The 27654-nt window shown below is 35.1% G+C and overlaps 1 protein-coding gene across 1 annotated transcript in view; it reads left to right on the top strand.

The window, feature by feature from the left end:
- TBC1D2 (TBC1 domain family member 2) overlaps positions 1 to 4693 on the top strand; it is a 57316-nt gene extending 52623 nt beyond the window's left edge. Inside the window, exon 13 of the mRNA XM_051967037.1 lies at positions 570 to 4693. Coding sequence (XP_051822997.1) covers positions 570 to 783 — 214 coding nt within the window. The 3' untranslated portion in view covers positions 784 to 4693. The remainder of the gene's footprint in view (positions 1 to 569) is intronic.
- The last annotated feature ends 22961 nt before the right edge of the window (positions 4694 to 27654 follow it).

Raw genomic sequence — 27654 nt, 5'->3', positions numbered from 1 at the left:
GGTTTTGCCTTTCTTTGTATCCCCAGCACTTAACATAATGCTGACACATACTTAATAAATGCTTACTGACTGACTGGGAAAACTTTCCAGAAAGCTCTTTAATGTTTATTTTGTGGCATGAAAGCCCTAAGCTTTAGCCCAATGGTCAGTCACAAAGCTTTGCTGAAAAAGACCAACTTCATTTTGCATATGTGTCCCAGGTGGGTTTACCATTGCATTTTTCAGCCTTCTAGGATTATGTCCACCAATATGGCCTATGTCCGGAAATATCTCTACAGAGAGAAATGTCCCCGACCTGCACTCATATTACAAACAAACCCAAAGCAATCTACATACAGGAAGAGCGCTACTATGTCATGATTGAGGTTTAATGAAGGTGTTCATCCTTTCACGAGCTTTATAAAGATCTTCTCCTTTTGTTATATATTTTTGTTAGTACAAGTGTAAATGATTTCCTTTTGTTTATCATCACCATTCATATGAAAAATGTTAAGATGCTGTCTTGCCTTTTCAGATTGACTAATTGACTGATTATGGATCTTACCCTTCCTTCTTTCTCTCCTTCACAGTAAACTGATGAATATTGCTTTCACTGACATGAACCCCTTTTCCATGAAGCAACTCAGAAACCGGCGGGCCATGCACAGAGAGAAACTTGAGGCTGAACTGCAGGAGCTGGAACACATAAAAGCAAGATTTCTCAGGGAGAAAGCCATGAAGATCGAATCACTGGAAGATGCCACGAGTGAGGATGAGGAAGAGACTTACGCAGGAGCTCCCTGATCCACTCATCTTCTGCCTTGGCAGTTTGGGGGATTGTCAATAGTTGTTTGGGTTTTTATCTTTTTCTTTCTCAAAGCTCTTGGTGATCTAACCAAAAATGCATCTTTAAAAATAGCACCAAAGGAGGGACGAGGCTGAAGGCATTTGAATCCAGGGGGTGGGGGTGCCAGAAATATTCTCTCATGGACATGTGCCCAGCCCTCTGGGGCAGGAGCCAAGCCTCTCTTTTCTGCCTCAGTCTTGCCTCAATTTTCTCTTCTTCTGCCCCTTGGGGTCATTCCACTTTCTACTCCCCAATCTGTGTCATAGAAAATAACCCAGGAGCTCTCAGACCCCTTGTTATCCAGAAGAACAAACTGAGACCCAAAGAGGTGCAAGAGCCACACAAGGAATGAACTACAAATCTGATGCTTTTTTTTTCCAGATAATTCAGATCCAACACTGACACTGGTGTGTGTGCCTGAGCAAGTCACGTAGCCTCTCTCAGCCTCAGTTTCCTCATCTGTAAAAAGGAATAATAATAATAATAGTAATAGCATCAGTGTCTGAGGGATTGTTGTGAGGATCAAATAAGATAATAGCACTGCAAATTCTAAAGTGCTATGAAAATAAATGCTAGCTATTATTATTGTACCTTGCAGTTATTTTTTTAAATTAGTAGACCTGCTTTCATTATCCAGTTAAGCATGTTTTCTGTCCTTATCTCTTCGTGTTTAATCAAAACCCAGAGCAAAGATCCCAGGAAATAACACCTTATTGAAGCCTCATCCTTAACTTTATTCTCTGTTCCTTGCCCATATCTGAGGACTTGAAAGTGATATGGGCCATATGGAAGAGAGTTTATTCTATGGCAGGTAAAGCAATTTCTTTTCTTCCTACCCCTGCCATAAAGTGAAGTTTAATTCACTTGAAAGGATTTTGTACAAAAGTTAGTAGATAACCTACATTTTATATCTAATGTGATATATCTATTTTGATTTCTCCAGTTCAAAAGCTTCAAATGATAGCTTAGTAATCCTTTGCCTTTTTAAAAATTGACTTCTCTTAGGTGAGGAGAAATACAAGGAAATTTGCTGTTAATGTGTTTAATGGAGAAGTGCACTTCTTGCAAACAGCTCACCAAAATGATTCTAGAGAATAGATTTTACTGGCTACTTCAGTTTCCCTTTTTCTCTGACAAGGAAAGATCTTTGTAAAACTGTTGGCTGGGATATATTTTCTGCTCCCTTCAAATTATATCAAAATCATTTATTCATACTAAGAATCTCTATACAGAATATTATGACTCAAATCTTTCAGTCTAGTCCATATTACTCTTCCATAAGACATTGTTAGAATAATTCTAGTTATGAAGCTTAAGCTATTGACAGAGTAAGCTAGGAAAAATAGTCTTTGTTAAATATTTTATTAGATTGGAAGGGAAATGAGGTGTCATGAGGAGGGAGGGGAAATTAGCACCCCATTATCAGAAGCAGGAAGTAGTGTTTTTCTTCCATCTAGACTGGCTTCTCACTCATGACTGTTCTGCCTCAGAACATCTTCTGTTGCTTGGGAGCTTCTAGGCAAAGTTAAACTTCCCAGAAAATGACAATAATGATTCATTAGGAGACTCCCTCCTAAGTCTTCACTAACCTGTTCCTCAAGTTATACTACATAGCATCACTGGGATTCTCTGTTTGGGAGATGGCATGTGTGGGAGATCTCAATCCCGCTGGTTCAATCAAGAGAGAACCCAAACATAGCATAGGACATTGGAGCAGGTACAGTCTGTTCAGTCTGGTAAGTGAGATTAATGATGCTGTCCTGCTTACCTGACAGGGTGATTATGAGGGACAAATGAGATAGTAGATGCACCCTATAACTAAGGTCTTCTTCGTGCAGCCAAGAGCCTGGCTAGTTCAAGAACAATTTTGCTGATATTTTGCCCTCCTAACATGTCCATCACCTAAAACAAAAATCAGAGAAGTTCATCCTTTCTTATCTCCCTAGAGGAAGGTTTTGTCCTCTAATGGCTGAACTGACTCTGCCCATAGAGTCTCAGAGAATCTTTAATCACTATTCTGGAATTCCCACCAAACTTTGTCATCCTTAACTGAAAAGTTCAGGGACAGAACAAAGTACTAAGGATATGATGTAACCATTGGAATCTCTCACAAAGAGCTGGCAGGTGTCAGCCATTGGGAGGTGTCAATGGAGTTTTTTTTTCATAAATCATTTCAACATATGAATTGATGCATATGGTCTACAGACTTCTAAAAATCTTGCTTTCTACAGAATAGAAACAGCAAGTGGGTCATGGAAAGATTTATTTGTTGCCAAAAAGTACAATGCTTTACCCAAAATTTGAGAAGAGTTCCACTATAAAAAAATAAGCTATGCAATATGACTTTAAAATTGCAGGTCTGAAAGGATTCTGTTGTTCCTCTATCCATAGATAACACCTCACAAAAATTATCCTAAGGTAGAACATCATCTGATTTTTATGAAAAATTAAAAAGATATTTTACTTTGGCTTAAAATAGTACTCATATAATAATGATTATTTATTGCTCATTCACTTAAGTGTCTATGAAGCATTATGCTATATTCTGGGGAAAATACAAATATAATTAAATATCATTATATGGAAATTTTAATGATAAAATGCATCATATCTCATATCTTTATTTGCCAGATCAGGGACTCTTTCTTATTTAATCTTTGTATCTTCACCAGCATTTAATAATAGTCCTCTGCATATAATAGGAAATTAACTTCTTCCCTCCAAATGGAGCTGAGATTTGTCATAAACTTACAAACATATAATAAATATAGAATAGTTAATCAGCACAATTGTAAAAGGGAATAATACACATTTATTACTTCAAAAGATCTGAAATTTTATTATTATGGATGCTCTCTTCATTAACATGGACAGCAATCCCTCCTTCCACATTGAGTTGCTAGTATTAAAAAAAGCCATCACTTGTCACTTGGTAGCCATCCTTTTGGGTATATCTCTCTGCACTTAGTGAGCCTTGGCCTAGGACATTAATGCATTACCAATTCCATTCATGCCTAAGGATTTTTTAGCTTTGTAGGAGCTGTCAAACTGTGCCTATCATTGGAGGATACCTTTTTCTTCAGCTCTATTTTTCTACTTAGCAGACTTAAAGAAAACACATTTATAATATATTCAATGTTTTTAAAACTGATTTGTATACAGCTCTTTACACCAAATGTTTACATTACACATTAAGAGTTTAAAAGGAAGATATTATAATATTTATGTTACAAAATAAAGCATAGTGAATGTTTTCATGATCACATGTATTTATGTTCACCAAAACCAATAAAGTGATAAAATAAAAGGAAACATTTTGTGACAGTTCTACTACTAAAGATAACTTATTTTGTTTTGCATGTGAGGTAAACTGTTCATTTTTATACAGCTGTATCCTTTGAAAATTCTGCCTGAATGATATGGCTGTTAACCATCCTGCCTTTTGGATGTCTTGATATAAAGAAGATCACTCTTCTGCCACACTTTTGGAAAATATAGCTGAGATTAACTCTTGTTCTTGGATGTTTCCAACTCAAGGCATCATATTTTAGTTTTGCTCAGCACATACTAGATGGATAAGGCTTGCTCTCTCTGCCCAGCTGACGGTGGACATCTCCCTCCAAGATGATTGAGGGCAAGTTTGTCATATAGCACTGACCTCAAGCAACAGAGATGCTGGAGTCCCAAGTGTGGAAAAACAGGAACCAGTTCCAGTCACAACCAAGAAAAAGGCTGAATTCAGACTGAGGCCTCTGGGGGATTGCTTGTAATTTTTAGCTATGGACTTTCCTAATTCCTCATAATTTGATTGGTGATTTATACTTTTCCATTGGTGATATGTCCTATTAAATAGTTCACAAACTGCAATATCTGTTTTCCTGGGTTGTGCTAATAATTCATCGTTAATATCATCACATATCAGAAAAGAAAGATTTATAAAGGTACTAGACCTGGCCCCTTCTTTAAGAAGTAACTCATGACCTTTAACAGATCACTTCCCTTTTTGGCATTAACAGTTCCCTCCTGTTTTAAATGAGAGATTACTGATTCACCAGATATTCGTTGAGGATTTACTGTTGTAAAAAACACTATTGTAGGAGTTATGGGAGATAAAAAGATAATTATCTTTCCTCAAGAAACCCATAGTCTAGTAAGGAAGTTACAACTCAACACTAAATATGGCGTGGTGTAAGGGTAAATATTTAATAACTGGCCTCCCTCTCCAAAAAAAATTATACTTTACACACTTAAATTTTTTGATCTACGTTAACTTTTTCTGTTGTTTCCTGATGATTTACTGATTTTCAAGATCAAATGCTCTCTGAAAATTTACTAATTGGCTCTTGGGAGCCAATTCAAGTGATTTCCAATTTACTCCTGCCTGAAAAAAACAAATATGCAAGGTTTATATGCTGATATGTATGGAAGACTGGTCAAGAGGACCTTAGTTCAGATGTGACCATAGACACTAGCTGGTGACCCTGCCAAACCACGGAAGTTTTGTTTGCTTCAGTTTCCTCATCTGTAAAATGAACTGAAGCAGGAAATGGCAAACCACTCCAGAACCTTTGCCCAAAAAACTCCAAATTGGCTCATGAAGAGTCGGACACAATTGAACAAGTGACTTGCACAGGGTCATATATACATATAGAAAGTGTCAGAGGTCAGAGTTGAAATTGGATCTTCCTGACTCCAAATCCAGAGTTCAATCTGCTGTACCATCTAGCTGCACTTCTCAAGCGCTTGGACAAGATAGATCAGACTTAAAAAAAAATTTAAAGGCAAAGGGAAGTTTCCCAGTAGAGGCAAAAATTATAGTTGTGGTAGCAAGGAATTGAGAAAAGAAAAAAGTAGTTGTCTTTGAATTGAATTAACAAATTGCAATATTATTGCACTGGAAGAAATTATGACTACGAAGAATTTAGAGAAACTTTAAAAAACCAACATGAGCTAATGCAGGGAGAAGGAGCAATAAAAGGGAAACAATTTGTGTAATGGCCTCAATCATGTGAAAGAAAACACTGGAGGAACAATGTTCTAAGGGCAATGTGATTGTTCCTGTTACATTTAGCATACATTTTTTAAAAAATTATATAACAGAAATTTGTGGTCTTGTATGTAATCCTTCCTTTTTTATTGATCTTTGTATATTGGGATGTTTGTGCTTGTTGGTAATTGTTAAGTTCACAACAGAAAAAAATTTAGTGGAGAACAAAGGGCTTTAGAACGTTGAACAATTCGGTTACCAGTTGTGACTTAAAAAGGATTCAGAGCAAAGAAGGGTCTACCTCGCAACAGAGAACGGTGAACCATGGATACATGAGTTCTACATTGCCAGACATGGCCAATGAATGGATTTATTTTGCTTAACTGTACATCTTTGTTACAAGTAAAGATTGTATTGAGGAAGATGATATTGTTGGGAAATGACAATCTTTAAAGAAAAAAGACCACCAATAAAGCATTTAAAAAAAAAAACTTTCTGGGATACTGCTGTAGCACTCAAGCTATATTTCACTTTAATATATGACTTCATGTTCCAGTCATACATGAATTATCTTTTTTTTGCTGATTCTTGCATTTTACTCACCAAACATACACTGACTATAACTATTAAAACTTACCTATAGATACATGTGCCAAACATATAAGAATGTATAATCTTAAGGATTAACACAGTTCCTTGCTCATTATTGTTGCTCAGTCATATCTGTTTGGGACCACATTTGCAGTTTCTTGGGAAGGATATTAGAGTAGGTTGCCATTTCCTTCTCCAATAAATTAAAGCAAACATTGTGACTTGTCTAGATAGTGAAGATCTGAGACTGGATTTGAGTTCAGGTTTTCCTGACTCCAAACCCAGTTCCATCTAGTTGCCTCTTAGTAGGCATGTGCCATAGGTGCTTAATAACTTGTTATTGCAACATCTGTTTTCCAGGGTTGTGCTAATAATTCATCATTAATATCATCAGTTATCAGAGAAGATTTATAAAGATACTAGACCTGGCTCCTTCTCCAAGTAACTCCATGACCTTTAACAGATCACTTCCTCTTTTGGCATTAACAGTTCTCTCCTATATTAAATGGGGGATTATTGATTCACCAGATTTTCATTGAGACTTCTTATAAATTATTGATATTGATAAGCCACTGACCAATATAAATATGGATGTATATATATGTGGATATAAATATGGGATATGCGTATAGATATAGATATAAATGTGGACATGGATATAGATATATCATTTTGCCAAATAAAGATTTGACAAAGGAGGTACTAGTTATTTTTAAAAGCTGATTAGATACAAACTTTAAAAATCCAACAATCTGTAGACTAAAATGAAAGTATTTTTGAAGGAGTGTATGAGTAATGTACAAGACAAAATATTAGCCCAGGACTTCCAATAAATTTAACTGGAGTGAGACCCAAAGAGCACCAGATGGCATTTTGATCATGCTAATAAAAATAGAAAAAGAGGTCCTACAGCATTGGCATTGAACATTTTTGTCCATTACTGAGCTCTTCTCTCAGTTCATTAGTATTATTAACATTGATGGATCTGGACTCTCAGAAGGAAATGCAGTGAACAGAGATTCTCTGTAGAATGTTTCTGACCCTAGTTTCAGCTTTAAAGAGCACACATCTTCCCATTTTATGCTTTTGTGCTTTGCTTTTATGCTTTTTATGCCACTGGGAAAAGTTAGCTCCAGATTCTCCCTCAGAATGAAAGCCTCTTGCCTTATTTACAAATTATATAGAGAATCTAATTTATAAGAAATCAAGCCATTCTCTGATTGATAAATGGTCAAAGGATATGAACAGACAATTTTCAGAAACTTTCTAGCCATATGAAAAGATGCTCCAAATCATTATTGATTAGAGAAATGCAAATTAAGACAACTCTGAGATACCACTACATACCTGTCAGACTGGCTAAGAAGACAGGAAACAATAATGACCAATGTTGGAGGAAATGTGGGAAAACTGGGACACTGATACATTGTTCGTGGATTTGTGAATGCATCCAGCCATTCTGGAGAACAATTTGGAACTATGCTCAAAAAGTTATCACACTGTGCGTACCCTTTGATCCATCAGTGTTACTACTGGGCTTATGTCCCAAAGAAATCTTAAGAAGGGAAAGGGACCTGTATGTGCCAAAATGTTTGTGGCAGCCCTGTTTGTAGTGGCTAGAAACTGGAAAATGAATGGATGCCCATCAGTTGGAGAATAGCTGGGTAAATTGTGGTATATGAACGTTATGGAATATTATTGTTCTGTAAGAAATGACCAGCAGGATGAATACAGAGAGGTTTGGAGAGACTTACATGAACTGATGCTGAGTGAAATGAGCAGAACCAAGAGATACTTCAAAATATACTTCAACAACAATACTATATGGTGATCAGTTCTGATGGATGTGGCCATTTTCATAAAGAGAAGAATCAAATCAGTTCCAATTGTTCAGTAATGAAGAGAACCAACTACACCCAGTGAAAGCACTATAGGAAATGAGTGCGGACCACAACATAGCAATGCCATTCCTTCTGTTTTTTGTCTGCTTGCATTTTTGTTTTCCTTCTCAGGTTTATTTCTAAAATCTGGTTTTTCTTGTGCATCAAGATAACTGTATGGATATGTATACATATGTTTAACTTATACTTTAACATATTTAACATGTATTGGTCTACCTGCCATCTAAGGGGGGAGGGGGGTGAAGGAGGGGAAAAGTTGGAACAGAAGATTTTACAAGAGTCAATGATGAAAAATTATCCATGCATATGTCTTGTAAATAAAAAAATATAGATATATATATAGATATAGATATATAGATATATATGAAATGAATGAAAGCCTCTTTTCTGTCTTTGTATCCCTAACATTTAGTTCAGTGCCTCACATGTTGTAGCTCTTGCTATTCAGTTATTCCGATTCTTCATCACCCCATTTGGGGTTTTTTTTTGGTGAAGGTACTGCAGTGGTTTGCCTTTTCCTTCTCCAGCTCATTTTACACATGAAACTGAGGCAAACAGGGTTAAATGACTTGCCCAGCATCACACAGTTATAAAGTATCTGAGCAATATTTCAACTCATGGCTTTATCCGCTAACCCTGACTTACATGTAGTAGCCACTTAAATATATGTTAGGTTGAACTGAATATCATATAAACTTGGCATAAGCAGCAGAGAAACATAGCATTTATATTTTAAAATCGAAAGAGTACTTTACAAATATTACCATCCCATTTGTACTAATAAGAAAAGTGAGGGAGACAACAGATTAAGTGACTTTCCTGGAGAACTGAGGCTGGACTTGAATTCAGGTTTTTGTGGCTCTAGATTCAGTGCTGTATCCAGAGCCATCTAACTGCCAAATGAGAAACACGTGATGAAGTAAAAACCTTTTAGAGGCCTTTTGTTTTACCCCATAAAACATTTTTTAAAGTAATCAACAAAGTAAAATACTGTTCTCTGAATTTTGCATCAATTGTGTGACTAAAAGGTATAGAAAATATAATTTTTTGCTGAACTGGAGTCCCAAAGAAAATAACAATCTCAGTAACTAGGCCCACTGCATACAGACATACATCTACATATATGTGTGAACACATATAGACATATATGTATATATACACTCAAATATGAATGTCATTATATTCAGCTCTTATTGCTGTAAGTCACGTCCAACTGTGTGACTCCATGGGCCATAGGACAATAGTACTGTTTATAGGGTTTTTTTGGGCTGGAGCAGCTTGCTATTTCCTTCTCCAAAGGATTAGGTAAATGGAGATTAGATGACTTGCCCATGATTACACAGCTAATAAGCGACTGAGACTACATTTGAATTTAGGCCTTCCTGACTTCAGGCTCCGGCTTCTATTCACTGAAGCATCCACTTGCCCCAAGACATAGCTCAGAACAGCTATCCCAGGTTTATCCCTAGTCTCCCACACCAACCATCCTTCTTCTTTCCCTGCAGGTGACCTGAAGAGTTAGAGGCACTTCCTCCTCCTCTCCCAAATCCTACATATTCTACACCCCTCTCCTTTTCTTTATCTCTTTTGAAAAGATGACCTAGAAAGATTTACATAACTGATGCTGAGTGACAGGGGCAGAACCTGGAGTATATTTTACATAATAACAGCAAGAATGTATGATGATCAACTAAGACAGACTTATTTCTTCTCAGTAGTCTGGTAATTCCAGACAAACCCAATGGATTTGGGATTGTCTACATCCAGAGAGAGAACTATGGAGATTGGATGCCGAACAAAGCATACTATTTCCACTTTTGTTGTTTGGTTGTTGGTGTTGTATTTTTTCCTTTTGTTCTGATTTTTCTTTCACAATATACTAATATGATAATATGTTGAGAAGAATTGCATATATTTAACCATGTCAGATTTCTTGCTGTCTTGGGGAGGAGGGAGGAACGAGAAAAATTTGGAACACAATGTTTTGCAAAAGTAAATGTTGAAAAGTATCTTTGCATGTATTTAGTAAAATAAAATATTATTAATAAAAAGAAAAAGAAAAAACTTGTTTTTTTCTCCAAGGCCAGTCCTATTTGAACCTATGATTCTATCTCTTCTCATTTCCACCAGGGCCTTGCCCTGTATTCTTACAGCGTCCCGTATTCTTAAGAAACCTTCACTTGATTGTGTCTCAAGTTTTTTTCTAATATCATTCCTCTTTTTCACAACTACTCCTAAGAAGGGATCCATTCCTTGCTTCCATTTTTCTCTCACTCCTCAATTTTTTTGTAATCTGGTTCCATTGTGGACAATAAAAAAATGAAAAAGAAGTAGTCTTTGTCCTCAAGAAACTTACATTCAGTGATGGGATATAGAAATATGGATATAGAGACCAATATAAATATGGATGTATATATATGGATATAAATATGGAATATGGGTATAATATAAATGTGGATATGGATATAAATATAGATATATCATTGTACCAAATAAAGATGATTTGACAAAGGAGCCACTAGAAACTAGGAAGAATCTGAAAAAAATTAATGGAAATGATCTAAGTTCTGAGAGAAACTAGGGATATAACTAAGTTGTCTCAGGACGTAGAGTACCAGGCTTGGAGATAGGAAGACTGAGTTCAAATCCAGATCATTTACCCTGTTTAACCACTGTTAAATGAAAACATTTAACAACTGAAGAAGGAGATGGCAAACTATCCCAGTATCTTTTCCAAGAAAATTCCATAGATAGAATTGGCACACTATGGTCCTCTGGGGTCACAAAGAGTCGGACCCACATGAGCGATAACAAAGACCACAAAAGGGTTCTAAAATGCATAGAGGAGTGGGTGCAGGATGACCTGGGCCAAGGGACAAAAATGGGAGCTGGAATATCTTGTGTAAGCAACAGTCAGAAGGCCAGCTCCCTCTGAAGGGGAGTACTGTCCTGTAAGTATGGGAAAGTGGGCTGGAGCCAGTTGTGTTTGCCTGACAGATAAAGGAAATCATGTTTGACTCTATAGGTAATAAGGAGACACTGGAGTTTCTCTCTCTCTTTTTTTTTTAAACTAAAGCTTTTTATTTTCAAAACATATGAAGAGTGGGGGCAGCTAACTAGTGCAGTGGATAGCGCACTGGCCCTGAAGTCAGGAGGACTTGAGTTCAAATCCAGCCTCAGACACTTAACACTCCTGGCTGTGTGACCCTGGGCAAGTCAAAAAAATAAAAATAGAAACATGCACAGATAATTGTTCAACATTGAACCTTGCAAAACCTTGTGTTCCAAATTTTCCCTTCCTTCCCTCCAGACCCTGGAGCTTCTTGAGCAGCTCTATGCTTTAGTAAGAAATTTTTGACAAGTCAGTGGGCAACTCGCTTAATTCTGTTTTGTCTTAGTTTCCTCATTTGTAAAAAGAACCAGAGAAGGAAATGGCAAACTACTCCATTATGGTTGCCCTTTGGGCACATGAACAAGCATTATTAGGCACCTACTGTATACCAGGCACCATGCCAAACACTCAGGATACAGAGAAAAGTAAGTGGTCCCTGACCCTCAAGGAATTTGCAATCTAATGGAAAAGACGGCATGCAAACAACTACCTACAAAAGTACATGCAACAAAAATGGAAAGAATCTTCCTGTTCCACCAAACTAGAAAAATTACTCAAAACACTTTCTATATCCTATTGAAAGTGCGTATATACTGTCATTCCACTATATATAATTAGCCAAGGACCTCTGAAACTCAAGACAAGCCCCTCAGTAGGACGCAGTTTCCTAGATATAAAATGAAGGGGTTCAACTCAGTGATCTTTAGGGTTTATTCCAATTTTCATAAGCTATAACTCTATGACTGCACATTAGGTCCTAAAAATAGCAAGGTAATGCTTGCTTTTCTCAAGATATTTTGCTTTTCATGTGTTCACTCACCACCCCTTTATAGGTCTGTATTTGCAAGGCTGGCATATATGAGGTTATTTCCCCACTGACCTGACAGCTGCAATTAGGATAAATGTCCATTATGTGCACAGTGGTACCTGAGTCATCATCATATGGCCTAAAGGGTTGTTTCCCAAAAATGTGATTAAGGTTAATATTCTATAGCACATTTCTCTCAATATGCTTTCTCTGTTGGAGGAAAAATAATTCTTTACTGAAATGAATTGCTAATATTATCTATTCACTAAAAATATTATCATTCCTCAAAATATCCTAAATTTTATTGATGTCAGCCAACTCCCTCCATTAACCCTGATCTCGAGCCTCTAGACCAAAAGTTCTTTTTTTATTAAAGCTTTGTGTTTTCAAAACATATGCATAGATAATTTTCAACACTTGCTGCACAAGAAAAATCAGATCAAAAAGGGAAAAATGAGAAAGAAAACAAAATGCAAGCAAACAACAAAAAAGTAAAAATACTATATTGTGAGCCACAATCAGTTCCCATAGTCCCTTTCTCTAGATGCAAATGATTCTCTTCATCACAGGACCGTTGAAATTGGCCTGAATCACCTTGCTGTTGAAAAGAGTCACGCTCATCAGAATTGATCATCATATAGCCTTGTTACTCTGTACAGTGTTCTTCTGGTTCTACTTTTCACTTAGCAACAGTTTATGTAAGTCTCTCTGGGTCTTTCTGAAATCATCCTTCTGATAGTTTCTCATAAAACAATAGCATTACATAATGTTCATATATCATAACTTATTCAGCCATTCTCCAACTGATGGGCATCTATTCAGTTTCCAGTTGCTTGCCACTAAAGGGCTGCCACAAACATTTTTGCAAAGGTGGGTCCCTTTCCCTCCTTTAGGATCAAAAGACACTGCTAGATCAAAGGGTCTGCACAGTTTTATAGCCCTTTGGGCATATTTCCAAATTGTTCTCCAGAATGGCTGGATCTTTTCACAACTCTGCCAGCAATGTATTAGTGTCTCAGTTTTCCCACATCCAATATTTATCATTATCTTTTCCATCTTAGTCAATCTGAGAGGAGTGTAGTGGTACCTCAGAGTTTAGACCAGAAGTTCTTAATCTTTTTATTATTAGGGACCTCTTTGGAAGTCTCTGAACTCCTTCTCAAAATAATGTTCTTAAATGCATAAAACAAAATATACAGAATTGCAAAGGAAATCAATCATAATGAAATAAAATTAAAATTAGATTAATACATAAATTTATGTAATATATATATAAACATATGCGTACATATATATTTACACACATTTTATATATACATTTACAGATCCCAGATTAGGAACTCCTAATTTAGAGAGTATCTATTTTTTAAGGAATGCCCATAGAAAACTTCTTGAGACTTGGTACAAAGATACCACTTAATTCTTCCAAATTTTCTTTTTAATAAGCTAAACTTTCTCTACCAGACATTCTCTCTTTATCTCACTAAACCTCAGTTTTCACTTTAAATGAAGAGGAGAAAAAAAGTTGAAGAGATTTTGGGATATGTTGAGACACAGTGTTCAGAAGGAAAAAAAGTATGACTGTACTGTCCAACTCAGAACAGCATCTGGATTTCTGTGTTCACTGGGAACTTCATTTTAAAAGGATATTGATCGACAAACTAGGGCACATTCAGAAGAAGGCAATGACAATATCAAGAGGGTCCAAGACCAAACTCTATGAGCATCAACTAAAGGAATATTTTGCCTGATGAAGAAAAGGTTTAGGGACAGAGCTATGCTGGAAAGCATTTGACAGCCACCAATTTTCTGAAAATGCATGACACATATAAGTTTAATCTCTATTTTTAACATTTTCCCAAACTCTTTCTTTGGTGGAAGAGATCAACAAAACAATAAATGAAGCCCACATTTCTAGCATTAGCCAAATTCCAAGGTGTAAAAACTCATGTTGAAAATTTAGCAATTGGTTCTCTAAAAACCAGAATGAGCTGATTTTGGCACACCCCTTGCTGGAAAAGAACATGAAAAATTTGAAAGATTCTAGTACTTAGGACATGTATAACCTTTTGGCCTCTTAGAACTTCAGTCTCTTCATCAATAAAATGAAAGGTTTTGGCTCACTGATATCTTCAGGTTCTTTTAAGCCTCCAGATTTTCTAGGGCCATAAACCTTGTCCTACTTATCCCACATGACTGTAATGAGGTTTAAATGAGATGAGGTTCAAATTAAATTCATACATGTGAAAGTCTTTTGAATGTACTTCATAATGCCTGATACCAAATTAAGGTATTATTACAGCTAAGTTAATTACTATTGATGAAGATAATAAAATAATAACAACCACAACTTGCAGGTTTATGGCCTGACTTCTGACAGAAAACACTGACACAGACTTAGGGCCTGAGACCTTTTTTTTCCTTCAGAATTTTTAAAAGTCCAACTCAACCAGAATACATAATGTTCAGCCATCCTGAGGTTATTAGTTCTCATAGAGCTATAGAGGGGCAGGAGGGATTAGAGACAGAAGTAAAAGTTCAGAAGGGAGCCAATTGATGTTGCCCCTAATCCAGCAAGCAAGATGTTGGGTTTACACCCTTTTTTACCCTCCCACTAACTACTTTGTACAGTAGATTAATGAGAGAGACATTGCTTGAGCACCTTGAGTCCTAGGAGGGGGTAGAACTGAGCACAGGGTGAGGAGATTTTAGTTGATAATTGACAGAAGACAACACTTTCTAGGGTTTTTTTCTCTCTTTGGGTCCCAGAAAAGGTGTTTTTAAAAATGAAAAGTGTTTTCTTGTTTTCACATGAAAGCAGTATGGAAGGGAAGATAACTAAAAAAAAATTTGTTTAAATTTTGAAGTGGCTTATTTTAAAAACTATCTTAGAAGTCAAGTGATTAACTACACAAAAAACCCACAATACAAAGTAAAATGTAAAAATGAACTTAATTCCTGGTGTACAATGCAAAATGCATCTTCACATCCATTAACAAAAATATTAATCTGTGTCTTTGATGAAAGGAATTGATGGAATTTAGAATGCAAGAATGACAAGTCAAGGAGAATAGATATCTAAATGTATTCAGATAGGTATTCCTCCTAATTTTAGTTCAGGTTTTAAACTTCAAATGAAAACATCAATGTCCCCATAAATGTGTGACATTTAATCTTTGCTGATATACACTGTTATTAAAGCATGTTGATTAACAATAATCAATTCATTTTGCTAGAAATGAGACAGAACATGTACCTCTGGGAGAAACTGTCGGAGTGGGAGGAAATAAGAGGCCTTCCCTCATACCCAAAGCCTCTTTCTCAATGAGCATGGAATATTATAAGTATGATTTTACTTATGCACAAAAAGTTGATGGGTTGCTGCAGAATAAAATTAATAAAGACCTTCTCTGACTCTTACTCAGAACTTTAAAATAGCAACATGGTAGGCAAAGAGTTTTTTATTGCCCTGAAATAAGCCTGCCATTTGGGGGAATTCCATTTAACCAAAAGTGGCAGCAGGTGGGGCTAGAGAGCTAGCTTCTCAGACACTACAGAGCTATTGGAAAGACTGAAATGTGTGAAACATCCCCAATATTCATCCGTGACAGTTCCCAATAGCTCATTTTCCTTGGGGAGCCCCTCTCCAAGCAATTCACCCGCAGGGACATATGGCACTGCAGGATGGATTCATTGCCATTTTCACATTCTATGATGTTATGAATCTCTTCAATTAGACAATTCCCTCTATAATATGACCCCATTTCATTTATCCAACTCTCTTCTTTCTTCTACATAACCACAAAAAAGCACATGATAGTTGTTACTGTCTTTTCATCAAGAGCTCTCTCTGTCTTTGTCTCTGTCTTTCTGTCTCTCTATCTCTCTCTTTCTCTCTGTTTCTCTGTCTCTATGAATCTCTCTCCATTTCAGTTTCTGTCTCTCTGTCTCTCTTTCTCTCTGGCTCTTTCTCTGTCTCTGTCTCTGTCTTTCTGTCTCTCTATCTCTCTTTCTCTCTGTTTCTCTGTCTCTATGAATCTCTCTCCATTTCTGTTTCTGTCTCTCTGTCTCTCTTTCTCTTTCTCTGTCTCTGTGTCTCTCTCTCTCTGAATATTTGTCTCCCTCTCTATCTCTGTCTCTGTCTGTCTCTGTCTCACTCTATCGCTGCTCTGTCTTTCTGTCTCACTTTTAAGATAAAATGCACAGACAGCTAAGCATTTGTGGTCAATGGGTTTTATAGAAGATAAATGAAATTCAAATCAAAAATAATAGTTAAAAAACAAACAGAAAAACTTGTCTACTTGGCTAACTAAAAAAGGGACAAGTGAAGAATATGAAGGTCATTTGATCAGGTTAGTCTTTTTGATCAACAAATGATAATAATGAAGGTAAAGAGAAGGTTTAGTGTGAGCAAGGGAATAATAGAGCTGCAATAGACTTTAGAGGTTATTTGTTCATTAAAAGAGAATTACAAAGCTGAGGAAAAATCTCTACAGTCAGTAATTCTGATAAAGGTCTCATTTCTAAAATATATAAAGAACTATTGTCAAATTTATAAGAATACAAGTTATTCCCCAATTGATAAATGGTCAAAGGATATGAACAGACAATTTTCAGATGACGAAATTAAAGCCATCTATAGTTATATGAAAAATGCTCTAAATCACTATTGATCAGAGAAATGCAAATTAAAACAATTCTAAGACACCACCTCACATCTCTCAGATTCACTAAGATGGCAAGAAAAGATCATGATAAATGTTGGAGGAGATGTGGGAAAACTGGGACACTGATGCATCATTGGTGAAGTTATGAACTGATCCAGCCATTCTGGAGAGCAATTTGGAATTATATCCAAAGGGCTATCAAACTGCATATTCCCTTTGATCCAGCAATGTTTGTACTGGGATTACATCCCAAAGAGATCTTAAAGGAAGGGGAGAGACCCACATGTACAAAATGTTTGTACCAGCTCTTTTTGTGATAGCAAAGAATTGGAAAATGAATAGATGCCCATCAATTCATGAATGGCTGAACAAGCTGTGGTGTATGAATGTAATGGGATATTATTGTTCTATAAAAATGATAAACAAGCTGATTTTTAAAAGGCCTGGAGAGATTTCATGAACTGATGCTGAACAAAGCAAGCAGAACCAGGAATACATTATATACAATAAAAGCACAAATGTGCAATGATTAACTATGAAAGGCCTGGTTCTTCTCAGTGTAATTCAAAGCAATCCCAATAGACTTTGAACAAAAAAATGCTTTCTGCAGCCAGAAAAAGAACTAAGAGAATGAATGTAAATCAACACATACTATGTTCACTTCTTTTTTCTATTTTTTATCTCTCTCATGGTTTTTCCCTTTTGCTCTGATTTTTCTCTTCAACATAATCCATAAAGCAATGTATGTTAAAAAAATTTTTTTAAATTTAAATAGGTGGTTAATGTGTTAAATGAAATTCAGTTACTAAAGAAAGGGAAAAGGCATTTATTAAGCAGCTACCATGTGTCAATGACTGTGCTGATTGCTGTCTCAATTGGCCTTTACAACAACCCTACAAGGTAGGTCCTTTTATTATCATCCCCATTTTGAAGTTGTGAGACAGACAGAAGTGTCTTGTTCAGGGTCACAAACACACTATGTGCCTGAGATCAGATTTAAACTGAGGTCTTCTGGATGAAAAGCCCAATATTCTATTCAATATACCTCTCATCCCCTCTAAGAAGTATAGTATATTGGAGAAAGCATGGGATTCAGAAGGCATCTTGGTCCTGTGGAAAGAATGGTGAATCCAGAATCAGTAGAACTGAATCTGAATTTTAGCTCTGCCATCTAATTATCAGTAGTTCTCAAAGTGTGATCCAGAGAATCCTGAGGTTCTCTGAAACCCTCTCAGAGAGTCTACAAATTCAAAATTAGTTTTTATTTCTAATATTGTAAATAGGAATAAATTTTCAGTCATTAACTTAACCTCCCAGTTCTCTCCAGATAATTAAAACTATGAATTACAGAGCAAGTACCTATGTGTATTAGTTGAGATGGGAATGTTGACAGTTCCCATTACTAATGAAATTGTATCTTTCCACCCCCAACCTATCCTCTCCTCTCCCCTAACCCCTACCCCTGACTTCAGGTAAAAAAGATTTTCTAGGTGATTTTAGGTTTTTGCTAGTAATGGTTTTTCAGGGTTTCAAATATAATCCCCATTTTCTATTCCTTGTATAGGGAAATATCCATTTTGTTGATATCTATCAAATTTGAAAAATTAAAAAGACCTATGACCCCCTGAAGAAGACCATTCCACTTATAGATAGCTCTAATTGTTAGAAAATTTATCTCAAATGTGGGATTATCTGGTATCCTGACAAATGAGCTCAAGAAGAGTTTCAGAACAAGCCCTTTGCTAGGATACCTTTTTAACTGTCAAATCTCCCACTGACCTTTGAGAATATTTCCTAGATTAGCCTTTCATCCTAAAATAAAAATGCAAGAAAGCCTTTTCTGTTTCTTATTTGGCAAACAAACTGGATTAGATAGAAGGCTGTTCCTACTGATTAGATAGACGCTATCCAGAGACCAAATAGTGGCCTGGAAACTAGGAAGTGATTTTGCAATAGGACTAAATAAGTTCTATAGAAGAATATTTAAGGTTCTGATTTTTCTAAGGTCGCTTCTATATAGGTCAGTGTTGTGCAAAGACATAAAAAGAAAATAATTTTAGAGAGGAAAAAAGTAAGAATGGGTCACAATCTCCACTAGGAGAATTGGAATCAAATCTTATAGAATATTTTGGAGCAAGTTATTGAATAGTACATTTTTAATAGATTATTATGTAGTTTGTAAGCACATAGATAAGAAAAAAGGTATTGGCTAAATAGTTTTCACAGGTTCTCAAAGAACAAATCATATTAAACTGAATTTATTTGTAAAGTTACTTTTGGTTCTAAAATATTAAATTCTATCATGGCACAATCTTAAAAAATAAGGTTACCTGGATTGATTAACTAAGGAATTGACATAGACACATGTGCCCAAACTGTAGCAAGACCTTTGATGAAGTCAAAATTGATGGATTAAAAATGTTTCAAAAAAGTCAATTTCATAAATATAGGAGTGGAGAAATCTGACCTAATAGCAATTCAGGTAAATAAGATCTGGTGATTTTTACCACAGGCTTAAACTAAGCTTCCTTAGAGATAATATAAATGAAATATTTAGGGAGCAAGAGAGAAACTTAAGAATAGAATCTTGAGGATCACTGACATTAGGAAATTCCAAAGAGGAAGAGGAGCTAATCAGGAAATCAGGAGGAGGAGGATGAAAAGGATGAGGAGGAGGAGGAGAAGAAGGAGAAGGAGGAGGAGGAAGAAGAGAAGGAGGAAGAGGAGGAGGAGGAGGAGGAGGAAGAAGAGGAGGAGGAGGAGGAGGAGAAGGAGAAATTGGAGAGAGTGAAAATACAGATGTCAAGAGCTGATAGAGGGTGGGGGAATGGGAAAGGAAGAAGTTGGTCAACCATCTCAAATGCTGTGAAAAGGTAAAGAATAACTGAAGAAACTATTTTGGATTGAAAGGAAGGCCATTGGTGACATTTGAAGAGAACAGTTTCAGTTGAATGGTAAAGATACAGCAAAGGAAAAAAGGAGAGAAAATGTGTGAAGAATGGGGTTTATTGTCAAATTCTCCCTATAATTTGGAGAGCATCATTATTGTTTGCGGTAGTAATATCAGAAACATTTTTCAATCACCAATTGTCTTCTCAGTCTCTTCCTCTCTAGGTTTCCCTTTTGACTCTTTGGACTGTCATGGCACTATATATGTTACAAAGAGTATTTTTCTAATTCTTATGTAGGACAAGATAACTAGATGGAGAGATTGAGGTTTTTCACTGGCCAACATAAAGTGCTAAGACAAGTAGAATTTTTATTTTAACAGATATAGAAAATGAAAGCTGTATTGTTAGGACTGGGAACAATAAACTTGCTTCCTTAACTTGCCTTTTGTTTGGCTCAAATCCATTAACAATAAAGCCAAAAAGAATCTTTAGAGAATCTAATCCTAAATTGCTTGTCTGTAATGAGAAGTTTTATGATGACTGAGGCCCATCAACAATAAAGATATACCAAGAAGATTTGGCCATTCCTTTCACCTCTTCCATTTAGATTTCTTTTGTGAAGGTATCTGATTTTCCAAGTTACAAGTGCCCACCGACTTCTCAATTTCCTTTCTGCTATGCCTACCTGTGCCCACAGTATATCCCCTAGTAGAAAGACTTGAATCCTTGAGGTTAAAGATTATTTTGTTTTTGTCTTTGTCTGCCCTGCACTTAGTTTTTTTTAATTTTATTTTTTAATTTAATTTTTTATTTCAATTTATTTATTTAATTTTTTATTTTTAATTTAATTTTTAATTAATTTTTTATTTTATTTTAATTTAATTTTAATATTTTTATTTAAATTTAATTTTAATTTTATTTTTATATTTAATTTTAAATTTAATTAAATAAGTTTATAGAATTAATTTCTATATGTATCACTCAGACATTTTCTAGCAAATTTTTACTATTTAATTAGATCACTTTACTTTCTGAGCTTTAGTTAAATGAAGGAAATGAATTAGAAAATCTCTTGTTCACTGTACATACTCTTTGATTTATCATTGTCTCTACTGGACCTATTTCCCAAAGAGATCACAAAAAAGGGAAAAGGACCCACATGTGCCACATGTTTGTGGCAGCCCTTTTATAATGGCAAAGAATTGGAAATTGAATGAATGCCCATCAGTTGAAGAATGGCTGAATAAGTTATGGTAGAAGAATATCTGATTCTTTGTGAATCTATTTGGGGTTTTCTTGGCAAAAAATCTAGACTGGTTTGCCATTTCCTTCTCCAACTTATTTTGCAGATGAGGAAACTGAGTTAAATGATTTGTCTTCCTCTTTAGGCTGCACTTTCAGCTCTCTGGATTGTCATGGCACTGTATATGTTACAAAGTTATGAAGGACAAAATATCTAGGTAGAGAGACTGAAGTTTAGCTCTGACCAATCAGACAGCTAGTGTGTCTGAAACCAGACTTCAACTCAGGAAGTTGAGTCTTCCTGACTCCAAGCTAGTACTCTGTAACTATACCACCTAGCTCTCTAAAGTCATTTTAATCACTAATAGCTATTAAATCAGATCTTCTGTGATCTACATTTTTTTCTCCCACCCACATGTTATTCCCATTTCTACTACTCAAGCAACAAGAATGTAAGATTTGAGAATTCTGACCAATGCACGACTAGCCATAATTCTAGAGGCTTCATGATGAAACATGCTACCCATCTCTTGACAGAGAGATGATGAATCCTAGTGGGGATTTAGACAAACATTTCCAGACACAGTCTGGGTATTTGTTTTGCTTGACTATGTATATTTGTTTAAAAAAGAAAAGGGGAGATGGGCTTTGTTTCTTTTCGTCTGCCTCTGTCTCTGTCTCTGTCTCTCTCTCTCTATCTATCTATCTCTCTCTGTTTCTCTCTCTCTGTCTTTCTCTCTATCTTTCTTCTCTCTCTCTCTCTCTCTCTCTCTCTCTCTCTCTCTCTCTCTCTCTTTCTCTTGTCTTTGTCTCTCCCTCTGTCTCTCTGATCTCTTTCTGTTTTGTTTTTTTTTCTGAGTGAAGAGGAATTGAAGGGAGAATAATTATAGGATAATATTAAAAAAGAAATAAAAGAGAGCAATTGAGATATCTTTTTGTTAAAAATGCAAACAATAAGAAAGGACAAAAAAAATCACAAACTAGTAAGGAAGTTTTGAAAGCTATAAGTTGAATTTACTTAGAAAAACAAACTATTCATAACAGACATCTGCCATTTCATGGATAATCTTCTGTTCTGTTACATATATGAAAATAAATATTTTATTTGGCATTCATAAAATATAGAATTAGTTTTTAAAGCAAGAATATGATGAGGTATGTGCATTTAAATGCATTTCATCAGTTGCCTTGCCCTCCATTCCATTCTCACAACACTTAGCTCCTAACACTATCCTGAGAATATAGTTAGAACTTGATAAATGCTTATTGAATTAAGTGCTTATTGAATCAGTCCCCTTGCTTGACCTGAAATAGACTGGAGAGAATGATCATGAGTTAGCATGGGGATTCTTGTATTAATGATCCAATAATCTGACAAATTGTGTGAAAATTATATGTGGGATTTATTGAATTGCAGGTTCAATATTAGCAAACAGTAGGATATTTATATTAAAGAGGCAAGGCAAGGCAAGGCATGGCAGAAAAAGAAAGATTTGATGTCCCTTTGTGGACTCCACGGTGATCCTATCATATCTGAAGTATTATGTCTAGTCCTGAGTAGCACATCTTGGGATGGACATTGACAAATAGCAAGAATTCTAGAGGAAGATGACCAGAATAGAAAATATAATGAAACCATAACAAATGAGCAGTTGTTGAAAGAGCTTCAAAAGGAATCTAAAGAAGAGAAACTTTGGATAAGGACATGGTAACAGTCATCGGGTATTTTATGGGCTATCATGAAAAACAAGATTAGACATGTTCCACTTGATCCCAGAAAGCAGAACTTGGAGCTATGATTAGGAGTTGGAATGAGACAGATTTAAGCTCAATATAAAAAAAAAAAATCTGTCTAACTAACTAACTATATTCTAAGGAAAAAATTCCTATATATATATAAACTCTTTAGCCTCAAGATTACAGCTGACATTAAGATCATACATGCAAAACTTTGTTGAACTAGAAGGAGGATAGTAAAAGAACAAAGACAGGCAGAAATTGATATATAAAGAAGAATATTTTATTTAATACAGGGGATTTTAACATTCCTCATTCTATTCTGACTCCTTCTATTTTCATCTTCTGTTTCTGTTCTCAGAAAGATTGAATCTTATTTTGGGAGAGGAAATTATAAAGGAGGGCAAAGGACCCATCTGTCCAAAAATGTTTGTAATGGCACTTTTTGTGGTAGCAGTGAATTGGAAAATAGGTAAATGTTCATCAATTGGGGAATGGCTAAGTTGTAGTAGAATATGTAATGGAATATCATTGTTCTATAAAAAATGATAAACAAGCTGACTTTAGAATGGCCTGAAGAGATTCATATGAACTGATGCTGAGTGAAATAAGCAGAACCAGGAATACATGGTGTACAATAATAGAAAGAATGTGCAATGATCAACTATGAAAGACTTGGTTCTTCTCAGTGATTCAGTGATCAAGGCAAGTCCAATAAACTTTGGATAGAAAACGCCATCTACTTCCAGAAAGAGAACTATGAAGATTGAATATAAATCAACACATACTATGTTCACTTCTTTTTTTCTACTTCTTTCTCTCCTGTAATTTTTTTTCTTTTTGTTCTGATTTTTCTCTCTCAACATGATTCATGAAGAAATGTGTATTAAAAAATTTAATATAGATGTATAACCAGAAAATATATATTATATATATAAAATGTTGAAAAATATATATATATATATATAATGTTGAAAGGAAGAAAGAAAGAAAGAAAAAGAAAGGAAGGAAGGAAGGAAAGAAGAAAGAAGAAAGAAGAAAGAAAGAAAGAAAGAAAGAAAGAAGGAAGGAATAGAAAGAAGAAAGGAATGGAAGGAAGGAAGGAAAGAAGGAAGGAAGGAAGGAAGGAAGGAAGGAAGGAAGGAACAAAGGAAAGAAGGAGGGAAGGAAGGAAGAAAGGAAGGAAGGAAGGAAGGAAGAAAGAAGGAAGGAAGGAAGGAAGGAAGGAAGGAAGGAAGAAAAAAAGAAAGAAAGAGAAACTAGCCTTGGTAGAGATGTAGCCAAAGACCTCAAAGATGCCCATAAGAGTAATCAGCGTATGTTAGAAGCTAAAATAGAGTAGCTAAAAACCTCTGTTCAGAAAGGGTAAAGATTCCTTCAAACAAGGGGTGTCTGTCCAGAATACTCCAGCTCTACTAATAAGTCTTTCTTGTTCCTCTTTCTCCTACTACTTTGATGGCCCGAGGGTAATAGGACTATCTCTATCAAAACACAGTATATGATACTTGTCCCCTCTTGCTACATTTAGCTCCTTTGGCTATCATTAAAGGAAGTGATTGACTACATAAAAGCAGTTTTCCAATCTTAAAATACTATATAAATTTGTTATTGCCAAAAATTGTTATTTTTTTATTGCTTACTATTTCTCTGTGTAAGTGGAGTTGACAGATAATGCCATTTGAGAAGTTATAAAAAGCCTTGTTCTAAAATCCCTCTTCAACTAAGTCATCTACCAAGATACCCATTTTTGAATTAAATTCTTTTAAAAAATTTTTTCAAAATATGTGCAAAACAATTTGGAACTGTACCCAAAGGGCTATGAAAATGTGCATACCCTTTGACCCAGCAGTGTTTCTACTGGGCCTATATCCCAAAAAGATCATAAAGAAGGAAAAGGTACCCACATATGTAAAAAATGTTTGTGGCAGCCCTTTTCATAGTGGCAAGAAACTGGAAACTGAGTGGATGCCCATCAGTTGGAGAATGGCTAAATAAGTTATGGTATATGAATGTTATGGAATATTATTGTTATGTAAGAAATGATCAGTAGGATGATTTTAGGGAGGCCTGGAGAGACTTTTATAAACTGATGCTGAGTGAAATGAGCAGGACCAGGAGATCATTGTACATGGCAACAAGATTATATAAAGATCAGTTCTGATGGACATGGCTCTCTTCAACAATGAGATGATTCCGGCTAGTTCCAATGATCTTGTGATGAAGAGAGTCATCTACACCTAGAGAGAGGACTGTGGGAACAGAATGTGGATCACAAAATAGCATTTTTGTTCTTCTTGTTGTTGTTTGCTTGCATTTTGCTTTTTTCCTCATTTTTTTTCCTTTTTGATCTGATTTTTCTTGTGCAGCATGATAATTGTATAAATATGTATATGTATATTGAATTTAACATATATGTTTTAACATGTTTAACATATATTGGATTACTTGTCATCTAAGGAAGAGGGTAGGGAGAAGGGGGGAATTTGGAACACTAGATTTTTCAAAGGTCAGTGTTGAAAAATTATTCATGCATATGTTTTGAAAATAAAAAGATTTAATAAAAAAGTCAAAAAAAGAAAAAATTAAAAAATACCTGCAAAACCTTGTATTCCAAATTTTTTCTCCCTTCCTTCTCCCCACCCCATCCCTTAGATTGCTAGTAATTGAATATGTTAAACATGTGCAATTCTTCTATTCATGTTTCCACAATTATCATGCTGCACCAAAAAAAAAATTATATCAAAAAAGAAAAAATGAGAAAGAAAACAAAAAGCAAGCAAGTAACAACAATAAAGATGAAAATACTATATTGCGAATCACACTCTGTACCCACAGACCTCTTTCTGGATGTAGATGGCTCTCTCCATCATAAATCCATTGGAACTGGTCTGAATCTCCTCACTGTTGAGAAGATCCACATCCATCAGAGTTAATCATCATATAATCTTGTTGCTGAGTACAATGTTCTCTTGCTTCTATTCGCTTCACTTAGCATCAGTTCATGTAAGTCTTCCCAGGCTTTTCTGAAATCATCCTGCTGATAGTTTCTTATAGAATGATAATATTGAATTAAACTTTCTAACAATTATCTCCAATTTATCCTATCTATGTCTTGTTTATACATAGTTATTTGCATGTTATTTCTTCTACTATGTTGTGAATTCCTTGAGAGCAGGGACTATCTTTTTTTTTTTTTTTTTTTGTATCCCCAGGACCCAGCATATAGTAGGTATTTAAAATATGCTTGTTGACTAATTAACATTTCCGCCAAAGAGTGAGAAGTATATTTCATCATCAGTCTTTTGGAGTCATAGATGGTCATTGCATTGATAAGAAATTTTAAATCTTAAGAAATTGTTTTTCTTTACAATGATATAATTATTGCATAAATCTCATCCTCTTCCTACTCATTTCACTCCTGCATCAGTTTAGGCAAGTTTTTCTAGTTTTTTTCTGAATCTTTACTTTTTTATCATTTCTTATCATATAAAAATATTCCATTACCTTTATATAAAATTTGTTTAGTCATTCCCCAGTTGATAGACACATCCTTAGTTTCCAGTTCTTTGTTACAATAAAAATTCACTGGAAATATTTCAGCAAAAGCTAGATGCCCTCTTGACTGATATATTGTAGAATAGATTCTTCAATATGGATTGGACAAAATGGTCTCTTAGGTACCTTCTAACTGAAATTCTGTGACTAGACTATTATGTTTCTGGAAGGACTCTTTAGTATGTATATATTACATGGGAAAGAGAAGGATATCTCATTAACTTTTTAGTAATCAATACTCCCTATAACACATTAGAATCAATTTAGTTTCAGGGTACTTTGGCTAGTAGAAAATAAGTGTAAACAATAGGAAGGAGGACATCATGAAATTTAATTAAGGCTTAGTGCTGAGCATTTGATAATATTTAATTGATATTAATTTGATTGATAATAGTAAATTGAATTAAATGAATTGATAGGACTAAGGATAGGCCCTTGCAACATGACACTAGAGATTTCCCTTCAGGTCTATACAGACCCTATTAACCAACAATATTGGGTATAGCTCATCAACCCTTTAACAAATCTTTCTATTTGTACTATTATCTAGCCTGTCTATACTCTCTATACTGTCATCAAACTAAAGAATTTTTTGTCAGATTCCTTGCTAAAATTCAGATATACTCCATGAATATTTCCTTCATCTACTAACCCAATAACATCAGTATATAATAAAATGAAGTCAGTTTGCTTTGATTTGTTCTTAGTTTCAGTAGCAAACACCCTTGGCCAATATATGTTGCCTATATTTTGTTTCACTTAATAGTACAGTCATTAGACTATAATCAGACAGTATTCAAACAGAGTAATCTTTAGGATTATATTCATCAAAAATTTTTGTATAAATAGCATATCCATGAGAAAAGCTTAGTTGAAAGAGACACCTTAAAGTCAAATTTTATTCTATTGAGTCAAATGCCTTTAAAAAAATAACCAAGAAATAATAAATGCAAGAGGTTCCAAATTGCTTTCTAGAATAGTTGGACCAATTCACATTTCTACTAACCATACCAATTAGTGTGCTTTTCCCATAGTCCTTCTAACATTTGTCATTCCTTTTTCCCCATTTTTAAACCAATTTGATAAATATGAGGTAGCATCTCAGAATTTTGTTTAAATTTACATTTCTCTACAGCCATATTTTTTAACTGATCCAAATCACCAAAAGAGGAATGCAAATTTAAACAAAGTCTTGAGACTACCTGTTAGTGGAGGGGTGAATTAGTCTAGCTATTATAGAAAGTAATTTGGAACCATCCTTAAAAAGATATTAAATGGTGTATAATCTTTGATGCAATGATGCTACCACTAAGCTTGTGCCCCAAAGAAATTAAGGA

Source organism: Antechinus flavipes, chromosome 1, assembly GCF_016432865.1.
Source record: "Antechinus flavipes isolate AdamAnt ecotype Samford, QLD, Australia chromosome 1, AdamAnt_v2, whole genome shotgun sequence".
In the NCBI taxonomy this organism is placed as follows: domain Eukaryota; kingdom Metazoa; phylum Chordata; class Mammalia; order Dasyuromorphia; family Dasyuridae; genus Antechinus; species Antechinus flavipes.
The sequence above is the reverse complement of the archived record's forward strand: the minus strand, read 5'-3'. Positions and strand labels throughout refer to the sequence as shown.